Raw genomic sequence first — 13,881 nt, 5'->3', positions numbered from 1 at the left:
CCCCTCGGCCTTCCTACAACGTCCTCACGTCCGTCAAGACGGACCTGCGCCGGCGTTACTTTTAAAGCTCTCGGCAGCGACCCCTACAGCTCAGCGGGCGAAGCACAGGCCTGTCCGTTTCTGACCCACCCTTGTTGTTCGTACGGATGCCTTCAGTACAGGCTACAGCCTTCGAGCGCGATCCCGCTGGCAAGACCCGCTCCCTCTTTCCCCGACGACCTCGGTCCCTGTTAGTTTCCTGTCAGAGGCCCTGCATGATGGAGGACGAACCTCTAGTCCTCTCCAGCCACCTCCGCCGGCCGTTTTCACCTGTCCTTTTAGACGTAGACTCCGCTCCAGGATTCCCGCAGCCACAACTTGCAGGCGGCTACAGTCGGGAAGCTGAGCATGCGCGCGACGCTGGGCCGTCTGAGGCCTGCCCCGCCTGGCGGGTGGCGTCGACAGGCTGCGGGATCGAGTGAAAGGCCTGGCGGCTGAGAGGGCTGTTGGGGCGTGGCGCTCTGCACATGCTCAGCGGAACCTCCGCTTCGCGGGGGTTAGAGGAATAGCGCGGTCGCTCCATACAACTCTTGTCCCCCTGCCTCGCGCTCCTCTTCTCCCAGTCCGGGGCCCAGGAGGTGGTAGCGGGCCCTGGTCTAGGAGGGGGCCGGCTTTGGCGCTCCCGGCCCTCTCCTCATCGCCATGGATCGCCCCTGCAACAACTCCCCGGCTGCGTGGCAGGGCAGAGGCGGGCCGCGACCCCCTCGCCGGGAGGGCTGAGGAGAGCCCCTAGTCTCCGTTAGCGAAGCCTCGAGGCCGCTTTGTCATCGGCGTGGGGGGGGGGGGCCTTCGTCCTCCCCGCCTTTCCTGCTGCTGCAGCAGCATCCTCGCCCTTCTCTCCTTCGGCCACGGAGAGGCTTGACTGCGCCGTGGGTTGTTTGAATTGAGCCCGTCCTTTTGCCTTGCCCCAAACTCTCGCCGATCCATTTCGTTCCCGTGTAGGTAGGTAGGTAGGCAGGGTGAGCGGAGGAGATTTTGGGATGGCGCGGTTGGCCCGGGCGGGTGTTTCTTTGGGGCTGAATTCGGCTGTTGGGTTATCTCTGGAAAGGCGATAAAGGCGAGGGACTGTTTCCTGAGGCTGTAGGGCCTCCTGATGTGGCTGTAGTGACTGGCTGAGATGTGGGTAGGGGAGGCTGGAGGTGCTACTGGCAAGTATTTTCTGGACCCTGTTTGCGGTTGAACTTGGCCGGGGTGGTTGCATGTGTAGAGGGAGTGAGCCGGAGAATGTGGTTAAGAGACAGAGCTTACTTTTCCGTGTCACTTACCTGTGCTTTTTCCATCCAGAGCAGCAGTGATGAGGAGGTGTAAGAATCATCTGTGCTGGCGTTAGCAACAGAAGTGCTTGGCTGAGACATGTCTTATCGAAACAACGAACGGGACTTCCAGACCTCAGCTCGGAGAATGGGGACCTCTCTGCTTTTTCAGCTGTCGGTCCATGAACGAGAACTGGACTTGGTCTTCCTGGATCACAGTTATGCTAAGCCCTGGAGTGCGCATCCTGATGCTAGCAATGCCCGTCCAACTCGCTTGCTCTTTGTCACTCCCAGGAGGCATCAAGATAGTAGTGCCATGTGAGTTTGACTGCATGAAAGTCGTGCTGAAGGCTTTATGGATATGGTTGTAATTCCCTCTTCTTAGCTTGTGTGTATGTTTTAAAATGGAATTATAGAACCAGAGCATATTGTAGAGCAGTAGTACCCACTCTAGGGCTCACAGAGAGTCTCATTTTCATTTCACCTACCAGAAGAGCTACATTTCCTTCCACCTCTGGCATGAGGCCTGCATCTCATGGAAGCTTGCAGTTTACCTGTTTCTCTGTGGTCATTGATTCATGTTGGAAATTACATGCTAACCATGAGTACACTGGGTAAGGTCCTTGCCAACTTTTCTGAAATTTGGGGCAGATGCCACATTGGGGTACAGTGCTCAGAAGAGCCCCAAGTGGCATGTCAATGAGCCGCATATGGCTGTAGAGCCACTGAGTGAGTATCACTGTTCTAGAGGCCCTTGTGTGGTAAATTTGACCCATAGACATGTGAATACATACAACTTGTGTGGAGTGTTTTTATCTCCCTTTTGACAGACCTGCTGATTTAATTAGAATTATGAAGGGGGGGAGCAAATTCCTTGAATGGTCTGTGTCTCTTTTCAGTGAGGCAGATGTTCCCATTGATGTAGAAACGGTGACACCTACACCTGTGCCACTCTATGACAACCAGAAAGCCCGCACTGTGATGAATGAGTGTGAGCGTCATGTGATTTTTGCCCGCACAGATACAGATACTCCTCCTCCACCTGATGACTGGGAGGAACATATGAACAGGTACTAGATGGGGTCGTGGGTTGCTGCAGATCATAGTATATGTTGTGGAGCTATTTATTTGCATGTAAGTTTTTTTCCTTGATTTTTGAGCCCAGATATAACTTGGGGCCAGGCAGTATTAAGGTTTTGTCATTTGACGTTGGATTCCAAAACACCCAGGCAGTACATTCTGATACTTTTCTAGTAATATTTTGTTAGCTTTATAATTGATAGAGTTACAGGAAGTATCTGCAAAATAAGCTATGTAGAATATTGGTGCTTACTTGCAGTGGAATTGTTGCCTTGTTCATTGTGGTCAGGAGGTCTAAAAATTAGCATGACTGTATTTGCAACACAAAGCATGGGATATGGTATTTAATAAGAAATCCAGTAGTGTTTTGATTAATTTTTAAGAACAAATTTCTGTCTGTCAAATCTTGAAAACATGCTGTGAGTTTCCAAGTTCTAATCTGTATTTACAGTTAGAAAAGTATTGTAAGTTTTGTAAAACATTCAAATGTATAAATGCATAGTTTGCGTAAATGTTACCAGTCATAAGTTTAGGATTTCAGAATTCCACAGCCCCTTGATATGTTTGTAAAACACTGGAACAGTAATATTAAAAAACCAAAAATTGTGCATTAGTTTTTATTAGGCCCAGTTATAATATCACAAAACAGTGAACACAACCAAAGATGCAATTTTTCTGCACAAAAGTAACATCCATGCAGGACATCACCTTGTGTGAAGTGTATTTTATCTGCTGACAGTACTCAGTCAATAGTGAATCAATGGAGCCAAATAAGCCACTTTTTCATAATAGAGTGCTCATCATAACTACACAGTGGTGCGCATTGGAAAATCATCACTTGAGAAACAGTTCTTATGCAAGAGGTTTTGTGACTTCTGTATGTATGGGGGGTTTCCCCATGGTTTATTTACCAGATTACGTTTAAAACCATGTGTTACAGGTCTGTCATCCAGATACTGCTTGTATTCTGAAAAAAGGGGTTTGGAACTTGTAAAGTGTGGGTTCCATCAGTTGTTGATTTGGAAGCTGAACTACTAACTGGCTTTGTGTTTTCCAGGTCAGGTTGGACTGTGGCCCAGAACAAGCTGTTCAATAAAATCCTGAAAGCCTTGCAGTCTGACAGGCTGGCTCGGTTAGCCAATGAGGGGGTAAGGGCATCCTCTTTTCCCTCTCTTTCTGCGTGTGTTAGCCGTTTTGTCTAGTTTGAGCATCCAGTTGCTCTGACCTATTAAACAAAGGTCCTCCTGCACATTCCCCTTGTAGTTCTGTGGTCTTGAGAAGGTTCTGCTTCTGCCCATAAATCTGAGGACAGTATGTCCAAACTTCCTCTATAACTGTATTCTGACTGGCATGCTTTATTTTGCTGACATCACTGTGTGTCTTTGTTATTTGTTTTTCCTAAGGCGTCCAATGAGCCAGTGCTAAGGAGGATAGCAGTGGACAAATGTGCTCGACGGGTCCGCCAGGCTCTGGCAAGCATCAGTTGGGATACCAAGCTGATCCAGTGGCTTCACTCAACTCTGGTGGAGACCCTCAGTTTGCCTATGCTGGCTGCTTACCTGGATGCTTTACAGACTCTTAAGGGAAAGGTGATTAACATGAGTTTAAAGACTCTCGATTTTCTTGATCCTCCTTTCTACATTTCTTCTGCAGGGAAATGCGCATTAATCTTGTTGTGAGCTTAGGAAAGTACATTTTATGCACAGTTGTGATTTAAATTATGACTCAACCATAGTCATGGGTGCAGTACCCAGGACTGGGCCCTTCCTTAACTTTGCAGTAGTATGAGAAATTGTCCTAACCCATTAAGTGCATGTTCAACAATAGCAGCTTGGTTCTAGTCCAGTCCCCAAATGGTCCTCTGTGACATGGTTTGCACATGCCGAAGAGTCAGAGTCCTGATATGATAGTTCCTTTGCATTAAAAAACTCTATATACATGGGAAGCAAGCACCACACGGGGAAAAGTTCTAACCGCACTCTGCTGGCTATGCTAATTTTCTGTCTGCAGGGATTTTAAAATCTAGGGATGGATCCAAATTGTGGTCCTCCACATTCACTGTGACGCTGTGCTGTTCATCTTGCTGCCGCATTCTGCTGCGTGTGTAAATCAAGCCTATTTTTTAATTTGACAGAGCAATAAAATACAGTTTGTTGATGCAGGCTGCAGAGAGGTACTAAAGAATAAAATAAATTTTAAATGCAATACCATGCCGATCAAATGCATGTGTTAATGAAGTCCATAACATCTTTTTGTTGGTTTCAGATTCCCACCCTGATTGATCGGATGCTGTTGTCATCTTCTGCAAAAACAGGCGCTGAAGCTCTGTCCCTCTTGCTGAAGAGACCATGGGACCCAGCTGTGGGAGTCCTTTCACATAACAAACCAGTAAGTCCGTTGTGTGTGCCTTCAGCAAATAAGCTGCCCTGGGGGGGTTATTTTGATGTCTGTTTTTCTGGAACCTCATTGTCATGAATATATCCTACTCCTGCAAATTCTCTAGCTGTCCCTGGGTGTACTCTTAAACAAACAGATTTTTTAATCCCTGGAGAACTGAGTATTTTTGTTTTTTCTTTCCTTAGATGAATGGCCCTGAATCAGCCTTTTATAAACTGGCTAAGGCTGAGTGTCCTGCTAATGCTTAAATATCTTGTTAAATTCTTCACGTGCCTCTTGCATGTGCCACTTCTGACTTATCTGGCTTCCGGAATTCTGCAAGAAGTAGCTCTTGCAATCTGTCAAATGAACTTTAGGTTTACTTTATTTGTTTTTCAAGAGCAAGCTGCCTGGTTCTCCCCTGATCCTGCTGGCATCTTCTGGACCTTCCAATTCAATGTTTCCTACTTCTCGTCGGCATCGATTCTGGCAATCCCAGCTCTCTTGTTTGGGAAAGGTTTGTGTGATTTCATTACTGCCTGCTCCTCCTTGTGGCATGTATGGAGCTTTTCTGTACAATTCCATTGCATGCTTTGGATTTCCCTCAGCAGAACTTGAGGAGCAGAGCCACCTTTACCATTGTGTTCCCTTCTTGAATTAGGTTTGATTCAAAGCCAGTGGAAAATAACCATGTGTCATAGCGGCAGTCCAGTTATCCGCCCACCAAGTTTCTTGGGGCATGCCCAATCAGGGAGCAGGTGGATGGGATGCTGTGTTATGCTGGCAATTTGTAAAGGGGTTAAGACAAGAAGTGTTTGAGGTGGGAAACTAACTCTGGGATTCCATGTCTGGGTATAAGAGACACATCTGCTTCTCTGTGTTTATGAAATTCTCAGGCACCGTCATAATTCATGAACTGTGCCATGGTGGAATCACACTTGTTTTACCCGCATGCTTCCTTTTTTGATGCGTTGCAGGTGATCCCAGTTGCTACCCATTTGATGAATAACGGCAGTGGTGTTGGAGTGTTGCAGTGCCTCGAACACATGATTGGTGCTGTGAGAGGCAAAGTATTAGAAGTAAGAATGGGAGCTTTCATGGATGTTTATGGAGTAAACTGACGTTTATGGAGTAAAAACCCAAATGTTTTCAGTTTTCTTTGTGTGGCTTTTTCTGGTTCTGGGCCAGATTGATGTCTGCCTCTCTGTTAATTTCCCCTTTCTCTTTCTCTTCCCAGATCCACAACCATTTCTCCCACAAGCCAATCATCCTGATAGGCTGGAACACAGGAGCCTTGGTAGCTTGCCATGTATGTGATTCTTCTTCTTGTTACTATCTTAATAACATTGTAACTGTGTACTGATCTACAGCACTAGCAAGCAGTAAGTTAGTGTAGTTCTGCTGTAGTTTCCTGCTGCAGGGTTTAAAAAACTGCCTTGCTACACTGGGTTTCTTGATCATTGAAATGTGCCCTTGTAGAATTTGCCTGCATACCGAATGGCATGAATCAAAGTGAGAGGCAGAGTGAGCGACTCTCCTGGTCATCCATGACATTACTGGCTAGTAGAATTATTCTGCATAGTGGGAGTACTTTGTGTTTCGCCTCATACCTGAGTTTCAAAAGCAGAATGGAACATATAATGAAGACTCTGTTTAACATGAAGTTATTTTTAAAGCTAAAACTGTTGTAATGTATTTCACAATACGTAGCAGTTTGCTTTAGTTCATGTAGAAGTGTGCATCTTTGTATACCGGTGGAAGATGTTCAATTAAAAGGTACTTGAATCCAGCAGAGCATTACTTTCTTACCTTCCCTCTCTAGCTCCAAACCATAATGTCCCCTGAAATGCTGCTCCTGGGGGAATGGGGGGACCCCCCCCCCCGAATGGCATTTAGAAGATGGAGTTTGGGTTTACAGCAGCGAGGAAATTACACTCCCTGGACAAAACCCTTCCATTCACACAACACTCCACTGGATCCAACCCACTGCCTTTCTTGCTCTGTTTTTCTCTGGGCAAAACACAAAAAGAGCCATTTATCCTGTACCTGTGTTCTGTCATTGCCTACAAGAAAAATGCTTTTGTAGCTGGAATGTCCAAGTGTTGCTGGACATTGAGAAACCAGTAGGTGGGATGGAACTAAATAGGTGGCCCTGGGCAAGGAGATCATGGGAACTATATATAAACTTTACAGAAGGTAAAAGTGGGGTTCAAACACCTGTTCAGATGGAGGCAGTTAAGTTTCCAGAGCACATTACTGTAGTCAGAGATGTTACTTAAGGATGTTGATGTAGTCGTCAGCATACCTCTTATCGTACCTGTTCTGTGTCTTAACAGTGACAACCAATGTTCCCTCTAAGCTGTGGAGTCATGTGAACAAAGATTCTACTTTGTGAGCTTCTGGCATTACAGTTGTGAGCAAGCCATTTGACTACTGCATTAAATTGGTTTGCTCTGTAGCCATCCTTCCTGAGCTAAGACAAAAATGTGTGAGCCGGAGGCTAAAAAACTGTGAGCTAGCTCACACTAACTCAGCTTAGAGGGAACAGTGGTGACAACGAGCATCAAAAAGGGAGGAATGTTTGACAAATTTAACTCAGTGAAGAAAGGAGCCAAGCCTTGGGCTCTTTTGGCCCTTGCTGGAGGGAAATGTTTTGCTGGCATCTTGTCTGTTATGTGTGGTGATCCAGCCACATCCCTTACCTTGTTCAAGGGGTAAACCCTTGCTCACAAGCCTTTACTTGAGCAGACTTTTTCTGATGAGTGGGCCATCTCTGGCTCAAGGGGATTGGCCAGCTGTCTGCTGACTGCATGTGTGTCTTTCCTCCCCTCCATGTGGAATTCATGACTCTGGCAAGACAAGGATGCCCCGATGAATCCTCATATCATCATCCTTTGCATTTTTGTGTGTGCGCATGGTGACCTCTGGCAACTCCTACTGGGGCATTGGAGGACATTCAGATAAGTGGCTTGATAGCATACCTCTGGCTTCCTGGCCCTGGTATTCTCTGGAGGTCACCCATCCAATTATTTGCCAGGGTTCTTCCTGCTTAGTTTCCGAGATCTGACAAGATTGGGCTTCCCTGGGCTATCCAGGCCAGGGCTATATCATCATACTTTGTCTGTTAAATTGAACTGTTTGGTCCCAAACTCAAATCCAATACCTACAACTGAGTTGTGCAGTGCTGCTAAGTGATGACACTTTCTCTCCCCACTTCTAGGTTTCAGTGCTTGAGGAGGTCACTGCAGTTGTGTGCCTTGGATTCCCTCTCTTAACAGTGGATGGGCCCAGAGGGGTAAGAATGAAATAGGGGTAGACTTTAGAAAAAAGATGACTGCTAAGTTGGGTGAGGTTCCATGCTTGCACTTTTTAATCATAACATGCTTGTACTTTTTAATCATAATATTTTCTGTATCTTATCTACACATGACTGGAATACCTAATGCTTAACCAGAGTGTTTTGCTTGTTCATTCTCATCATCCCTTCAAATGCAGGTATGGATATCAGTGCACATAGTGAGGAATGCAAAAACAAAATGCACCTTTCTTTGGAGTAGGAAGACGTCCTGAAGATGGTGGTTGCTTCCATTGGACTTTGGAGACAGGGCTAAACTTTTTTTACAGTTCCTGTTTGATTTTGTAGAGGAAGCCGCTCCTATTCCTGTCTCAAATGAGAGTACAGAGTTTTTCCAGGGTTCTGTAGATTTCAGAGTCAGTGAAGCAGTATTTTTCATCCCCATTCTCTGGGGATAGGATACTTTTCAAAATTAGAAACATACAATTAAATACTAAAAAGGAGGAGATCGGGCATTATCTGGAGTTGTAAGGAGACTGCACAGACTTTCTCCTTAGTGGCAGATATTTTTTATTTTGCATGACAAATCAGATATGGAGCATGCAAGGCTTTCTGAGAGTTTGTTATCTAGAAGCTCCCCCATACTGTCCTCTCAGAGCTGAAACCAAAGAAGGGGGCTGTGAGACACTGTTTCACTCACTCAGAGTCTCCACCACCCTCCACAATTTCTGTCCTACAGGGTCATGGTTACAGGTAGGTCAGGCAGTCACAGTTCACCACATGTCTTCCCTCTTTTAAGATATATAGAGAGTTATGACCATTTCACATACGAGCTCCCCTTCTCACTCACAGAGACACTACCAGACAGGGTAGCCTAGTCCTCTTTAATGATCACCCCTCACTCAGACACTGAACAGAGCTAGTGAGGTTGGGGACTTGAACCATGCTTCATCTGTGCGCTGCTACCAGGTATTCATAGTCTAATATACATTTATATATAAGCTGAGATCTTAGCTTGTGTGTATGTCCTTAAGACAATAAGCAACCAGCCCACAGGGTGAAACAAATGTGTTAGCATTTATTTATGGTTTGAACATAACATTGGAGAAAATCAGGTAGAGGTTACAAAGTTTCTTTTCAGTTGAACATTTGAACTATTTCCCTATTCAGGCTTTTGGGATTCCTCATTACAAGCTGACCTTTTTCCGGTCAGTGGTGAGCTCCTTTTCAGCCACATACTTCACTCTGCTAATGGCTGTTTTCCAACTGTTTTCTCCACTCCACTAATGGCTGTTTTCCAACTGCTCCACTTAGCAACATTGCTTTAGCTCCTATTGGTCACTTTTAGGGAGAGGTGGAACTTGACCCATCCATCGTGGGCCATGTCCCTGTCTACCAGAGAGAAGGGATGGTAGAGAGCTATCCTGAGAACCTTGCTTTGATGCTTTTTGAAAGAACATGCTGTTGGTGTACACTTGTAGTGATCAACAGTGGCACACCTTCTGCTTCACTTTGTGCACACACTGAAAGGAGCAGCCATACAGCAAGTCAAGATCAGCTGTAAAGAAGATTCCTTTTTTAGCACAGGCAGATTCATTGACCAGCCCTCCCTGCAGGAGCTCTCCTTTGTCTTCTCTTCAAAAGTGAGGTGGTCTGAGATCTCCCTTCTGTTTTGTATCTTGTTTTCTCTTGTACCATTCACAGAGAGTACCTCCTGTTTTTTCTCTTTCCTTTTTTTGTGTTAAATAAGCAAGAACAGCAGTTCAGTGTCTTTGTTCTAAATGGGATTTTATTAGTGTTCCGTAATATTTTCCTCTAGCTTTCTAACTTTTCTTGAATTGGGATGGGCTTCCTCCACTAGAACAGTGCAAAAACACATTTAGCCCTGTCTTCTGATGCTGACTGAAGGAACTGCTCTCATCAGCGCATCTTCTTTCTGTCCAGAGAGAAGGAACACTCATGCTAAGTCCAGTGTTTGGTCCCTGCATGGTCTAAAACCACCAATGTCTAAAATAGATTATTTTGGGTTGCAGGATGTTGATGATCCTCTTCTGGACATGAAAACTCCAGTTCTTTTTGTGATTGGTCAGAACTCCCTCCAGTGTAACAGTGAAGCAATGGAAGATTTCCGAGAGAAGCTTCGAGCTGAAAACAGCCTAGTCGTGGTTGGAGGCGCTGATGATAATCTCAGGTGTGTTCAGCCTGGAGGATATTACTGGTAACCTTGGCAGTGAAGTCCGGGCTTCATTCTGAAATGCAGATGTTTGGACCTGTAAATCAAATGAAGCTCTACTTACCATCGATATCTGTGGACATAAGAAGTGAGTGTAGGCAATCTGGCCTGTCTTGTCTGCTTTGACTGGCAGTGGTTCTTAAAATTTGGACCTTGTTACCTGAGACTACTTAAGTGGAGTTATCAGGGATTGAACCTGGGATTGTCTCTGTGCAAAGCATGTGCTCAGCCTCTAGTAGTGACCTGGTAGCTGGCTACCAACACTCCTTGGAGAATATGGGTAAGATAAGGCATTCCAGAAAGTTGGGTGGGATAAAATGTAAATGTCATTTCATCTTGCAAAGCTGCTGAAGTCCTCAGTGTCTGGTTCTTGTAAAACATGTGGCTTTTCTAGCCTGTTGAAGAGCTTTGGATTCCACACATCAAGAGCTAGTTTTCCAAACTGTAATTTATGAAAATCAATTAACAGACTGACCTTCAAGGATTCATCTAGTACTGCTAACATTTGGGTTGAGGATTATGCCAGAAAGCTATGGGGGAAGGGAGGCAAAAAGAATGGCTGGGCGGAAATGAATGTGTATTTACAGTTCTTTTTTAATAGGGTAAGCAAAGCCAAAAAGAAGTCTGAAGGTCTGACACAGAGTATGGTGGACAGATGCATACAGGTAAATAGAGCCCCCAATTCTTCCCCCATAGTATGATTCTTCAATTTGTTTGCTACAGGTATATATCAATTCAACAGCTTTTGACCCACTTAACAAAATTAAATATACCCTGCTCCTCCCCCCCCTCCCATGGGCATCCAGAGCAGCTTACCTTGTTCTCCTTTCTTCCATTTTATCCTCCACAACCCTGTGAAGTAGTTTAGGTTGAATATGTGTGATTTGTCCAAGGTCACCCATCAAGCTGCCATGGAAAAGTGTGAATGTGAACCTGCATCACCCATATCTCAGTATTTCACTCTAACCATTCTACATATGTCATGGGACCAGGTGCAATTTGTCAGTTACTGTTTACTAGTCATGTTCTTGCTTGATGGACTTACTGTATTGTACTGGTGTACTGCCACATTAGGATTTCTCCAGGCCTAGAGAGGATGTGGTATAGTTCTTCAGTTGGCACATTTAGCTACTTTTAGATAACACACCCTGCTTGATGGACAGAATACAGAGGCTTTCAGTTACTGTCTTTCAGCTCCTTTGTCAAAGCAACAATATTCTAATTCTTCCTGATGCTATCCATAATCTATTCAAAGCTTGAAGCATCTGATGCCCTCCCCCAAGTAAGGTGCATCTCCACTTTTTTCAGAGAGATTCAAGGATGTCTGTACTTCTCTCCTCTTGGGAAAACTGCCCCCCCCCCCCGTTGGGATAGGAGAATGCAGTCTGTCAGTCCCTTGTGCAAATTTAATCAAGCGCACTGGCTGGACCTGAATAAAGCTCTAATGCAATTTAGTGAAACAATCTTGTTAATAGTGAATGCATTATCATCATGGCAGTTTTCAGTTCTTTTATTACAATGGGAATTTTTACCTGCATTTGGACAATAAAGAAATCCTTATACTAATAGCCAAGTTGCCCCCTCCGTGCGGATACTTAAATCAGCACGGAGGGGGCAGCTGGGGGGCCGGGGGAGGTTTGTGCACACGTGGGCCAGTCCCCACGTGTGCACAAAAATAAAAAAAGTTTTAAAAAAATTCGGGGGGATGTTAAAATCCCCCCGAAAGTGCAAGAGTGTCTCCTGCGCATGCGCAGGAGACGCTCTGCTAACGCTGCCGCCGGGTGGGTGGAGAGGGGGGGGCTGGTCCCGAAGAGGGACGGAGGTCTTCGTCCCAGCCTAGACCTCAGAGAACTGAACAGGTTCGAAACTTACCATCATTTCGCATGGTGTCCCTACAGCAGTTTTTGCCATTATTCCAGGGAGGCGTCTGGATGGCCACCCTCGACCTCCAGGACGCTTACTTCCATATCACTATCCACCCCACCCACCGCCAATTCCTGAGATTCGCAATTGGCCACCACCACTACCAGTACACGGCTCTTCCCTTCGGCCTTTCCAGCGCCCCATGGGTATTTACAAAGACGATGATCGTCGTCGCAGCCTTCCTGCGTTTGAGAGGAATATCTATACCCATACATAGACGACTGGTTGCTAGTGGCATCTTCCCGACAGCCACTGTTAGCCAACGTCGAGGAAGCGCTGTCCCTTCTGAACACTCTTGGACTCATGGTCATTCATCCGAAGTCCCAATTGTGTCCAATGCAACAGATTCGGTACATTGGCACCATCCTAGATTCCACCCCCGGTGGTGCTGCAATCCCTGGAATGGTGGACCCTGCCATCCAATCTTCTGCAAGGGGCCCCCTTCCACCCTCCGTCTCCAGAGGTTACGGTCGCCACAGACGCTTCCTTGCAGGGATGGGGAGCTCACTCCATGGACATCTCCATAGGAGACATGTGAGACGAACGCACAGCTCGTCGTCACATCAATTACCTAGAGCTGATGGCTATACGACACGTTGTTACCAGCTTCCGTCCGTTAATCACCGAAAAATGTGTCACTGTCTTGACAGACAATACGACTGCTCTGTCATACGTCAACAGGCAGGGAGGCACCGTGTCACTGCGCCTCTGCAACCTCGCCATCGCCCTGTGGGATTTCTGCATCGCCCACAACATATTCCTCATCACTGTTCACCTTCCGGGACATCTGAACGCGGAAGCGGACCAACTCAGTCGTTCGGGACTCAGCCTGCACGAATGGGGGCTAAACCCCTCATACCTGGCTCCACTCTTCCGCGGGTGGGGGACTCCCCTAGTGGACGTGTTTGCGACCAGGCACAACACCAAATGTCGCCTTGTCTGCAGCCGAGGAGGGGGCGACCCCTTATCTCTCGGGGATGGCCTCCTTTACCTGTGGTCCACTTCGCTCCTCTACATGTTTCCCCCCCTGCCACTGCTCCTCAGAGTTGTCAGGAGGATTCTCGAGGAAAACGCAGACATCCTCATAGCGCCTTGGTGGCCAAGGCAGCCGTGGTTCTCCACGGTCCTGGAACTGTCGGCCGGGATGTATCACCAATTCCCACCGTCTCCAGACTTGCTCCACCTGTCTCAGTTGCCTGTGCTCCATCACAACCTCCCACAGCTCAAGCTGACTGCGTGGCGGATACAGGCCCGGCGTTCTCGTGTGATTGAGGTCCTCACGAACTCTTGGAAAGCGTCCACACGTCAGTCGTACGATTACAAGTGGAAACGCTTCTGCTCCTTTTTGGACACTGACGCCTTTACAGCCACAACTGCTGGCCTCGATAAGGTTTTTACGTTCATCCTATCCCTAGCTGACTCGGGACTTACCCACTCCTCGTTAAAAGTTTACTTGGCCGCGTTATTGGCCTTTCATGTTCATGTAGATGGGTGCACTCTGTTTTCCCATCCCGTTACCAAACGTTTCCTGGAGGGTTTGCTACGTTTATACCCTCCAGTCAAAGTTCCAGTAGCTTTATGGGACCTTCCCTTGGTCTTGCACCAGCTGACGAGACGGCCCTTTGAACCTCTCGCCACCTGTCAGCTAAAGCTCCTGGCATGGAAGAGGGCATTCCTCCTCG

The 13,881-nt window shown here is 46.6% G+C and overlaps 1 protein-coding gene across 4 annotated transcripts in view; it reads left to right on the top strand.

The window, feature by feature from the left end:
• Positions 1-14: 14 nt before the first annotated feature.
• KANSL3 (KAT8 regulatory NSL complex subunit 3) overlaps positions 15-13,881 on the top strand; it is a 35,259-nt gene continuing 21,392 nt past the window's right edge. For 2 of the 4 annotated variants that reach the window (XM_015423039.1, XM_015423036.1), the window contains exons 1-12: positions 17-981; positions 1,324-1,610; positions 2,192-2,362; positions 3,430-3,520; positions 3,776-3,961; positions 4,638-4,760; positions 5,149-5,265; positions 5,726-5,827; positions 5,986-6,057; positions 7,969-8,043; positions 10,077-10,234; positions 10,878-10,941. In XM_015423039.1, coding sequence (XP_015278525.1) covers positions 1,393-1,610; positions 2,192-2,362; positions 3,430-3,520; positions 3,776-3,961; positions 4,638-4,760; positions 5,149-5,265; positions 5,726-5,827; positions 5,986-6,057; positions 7,969-8,043; positions 10,077-10,234; positions 10,878-10,941 — 1,377 coding nt within the window. In that variant the 5' untranslated portion in view covers positions 17-981; positions 1,324-1,392. Of the gene's footprint in view, positions 982-1,323; positions 1,611-2,191; positions 2,363-3,429; positions 3,521-3,775; positions 3,962-4,637; positions 4,761-5,148; positions 5,266-5,725; positions 5,828-5,985; positions 6,058-7,968; positions 8,044-10,076; positions 10,235-10,877; positions 10,942-13,881 lie in introns of all 4 variants that reach the window. The other 2 variants (XM_015423038.1, XM_015423037.1) reach the window with 2 other exon arrangements.

This window comes from Gekko japonicus, unplaced genomic scaffold (genome assembly GCF_001447785.1).
Source record: "Gekko japonicus isolate JY-2015 unplaced genomic scaffold, Gekko_japonicus_V1.1 scaffold208, whole genome shotgun sequence".
NCBI lineage: Eukaryota > Metazoa > Chordata > Lepidosauria > Squamata > Gekkonidae > Gekko > Gekko japonicus.
Note: the sequence above shows the minus strand (reverse complement) of the source record. Positions and strands in the feature narration are given on the sequence as shown.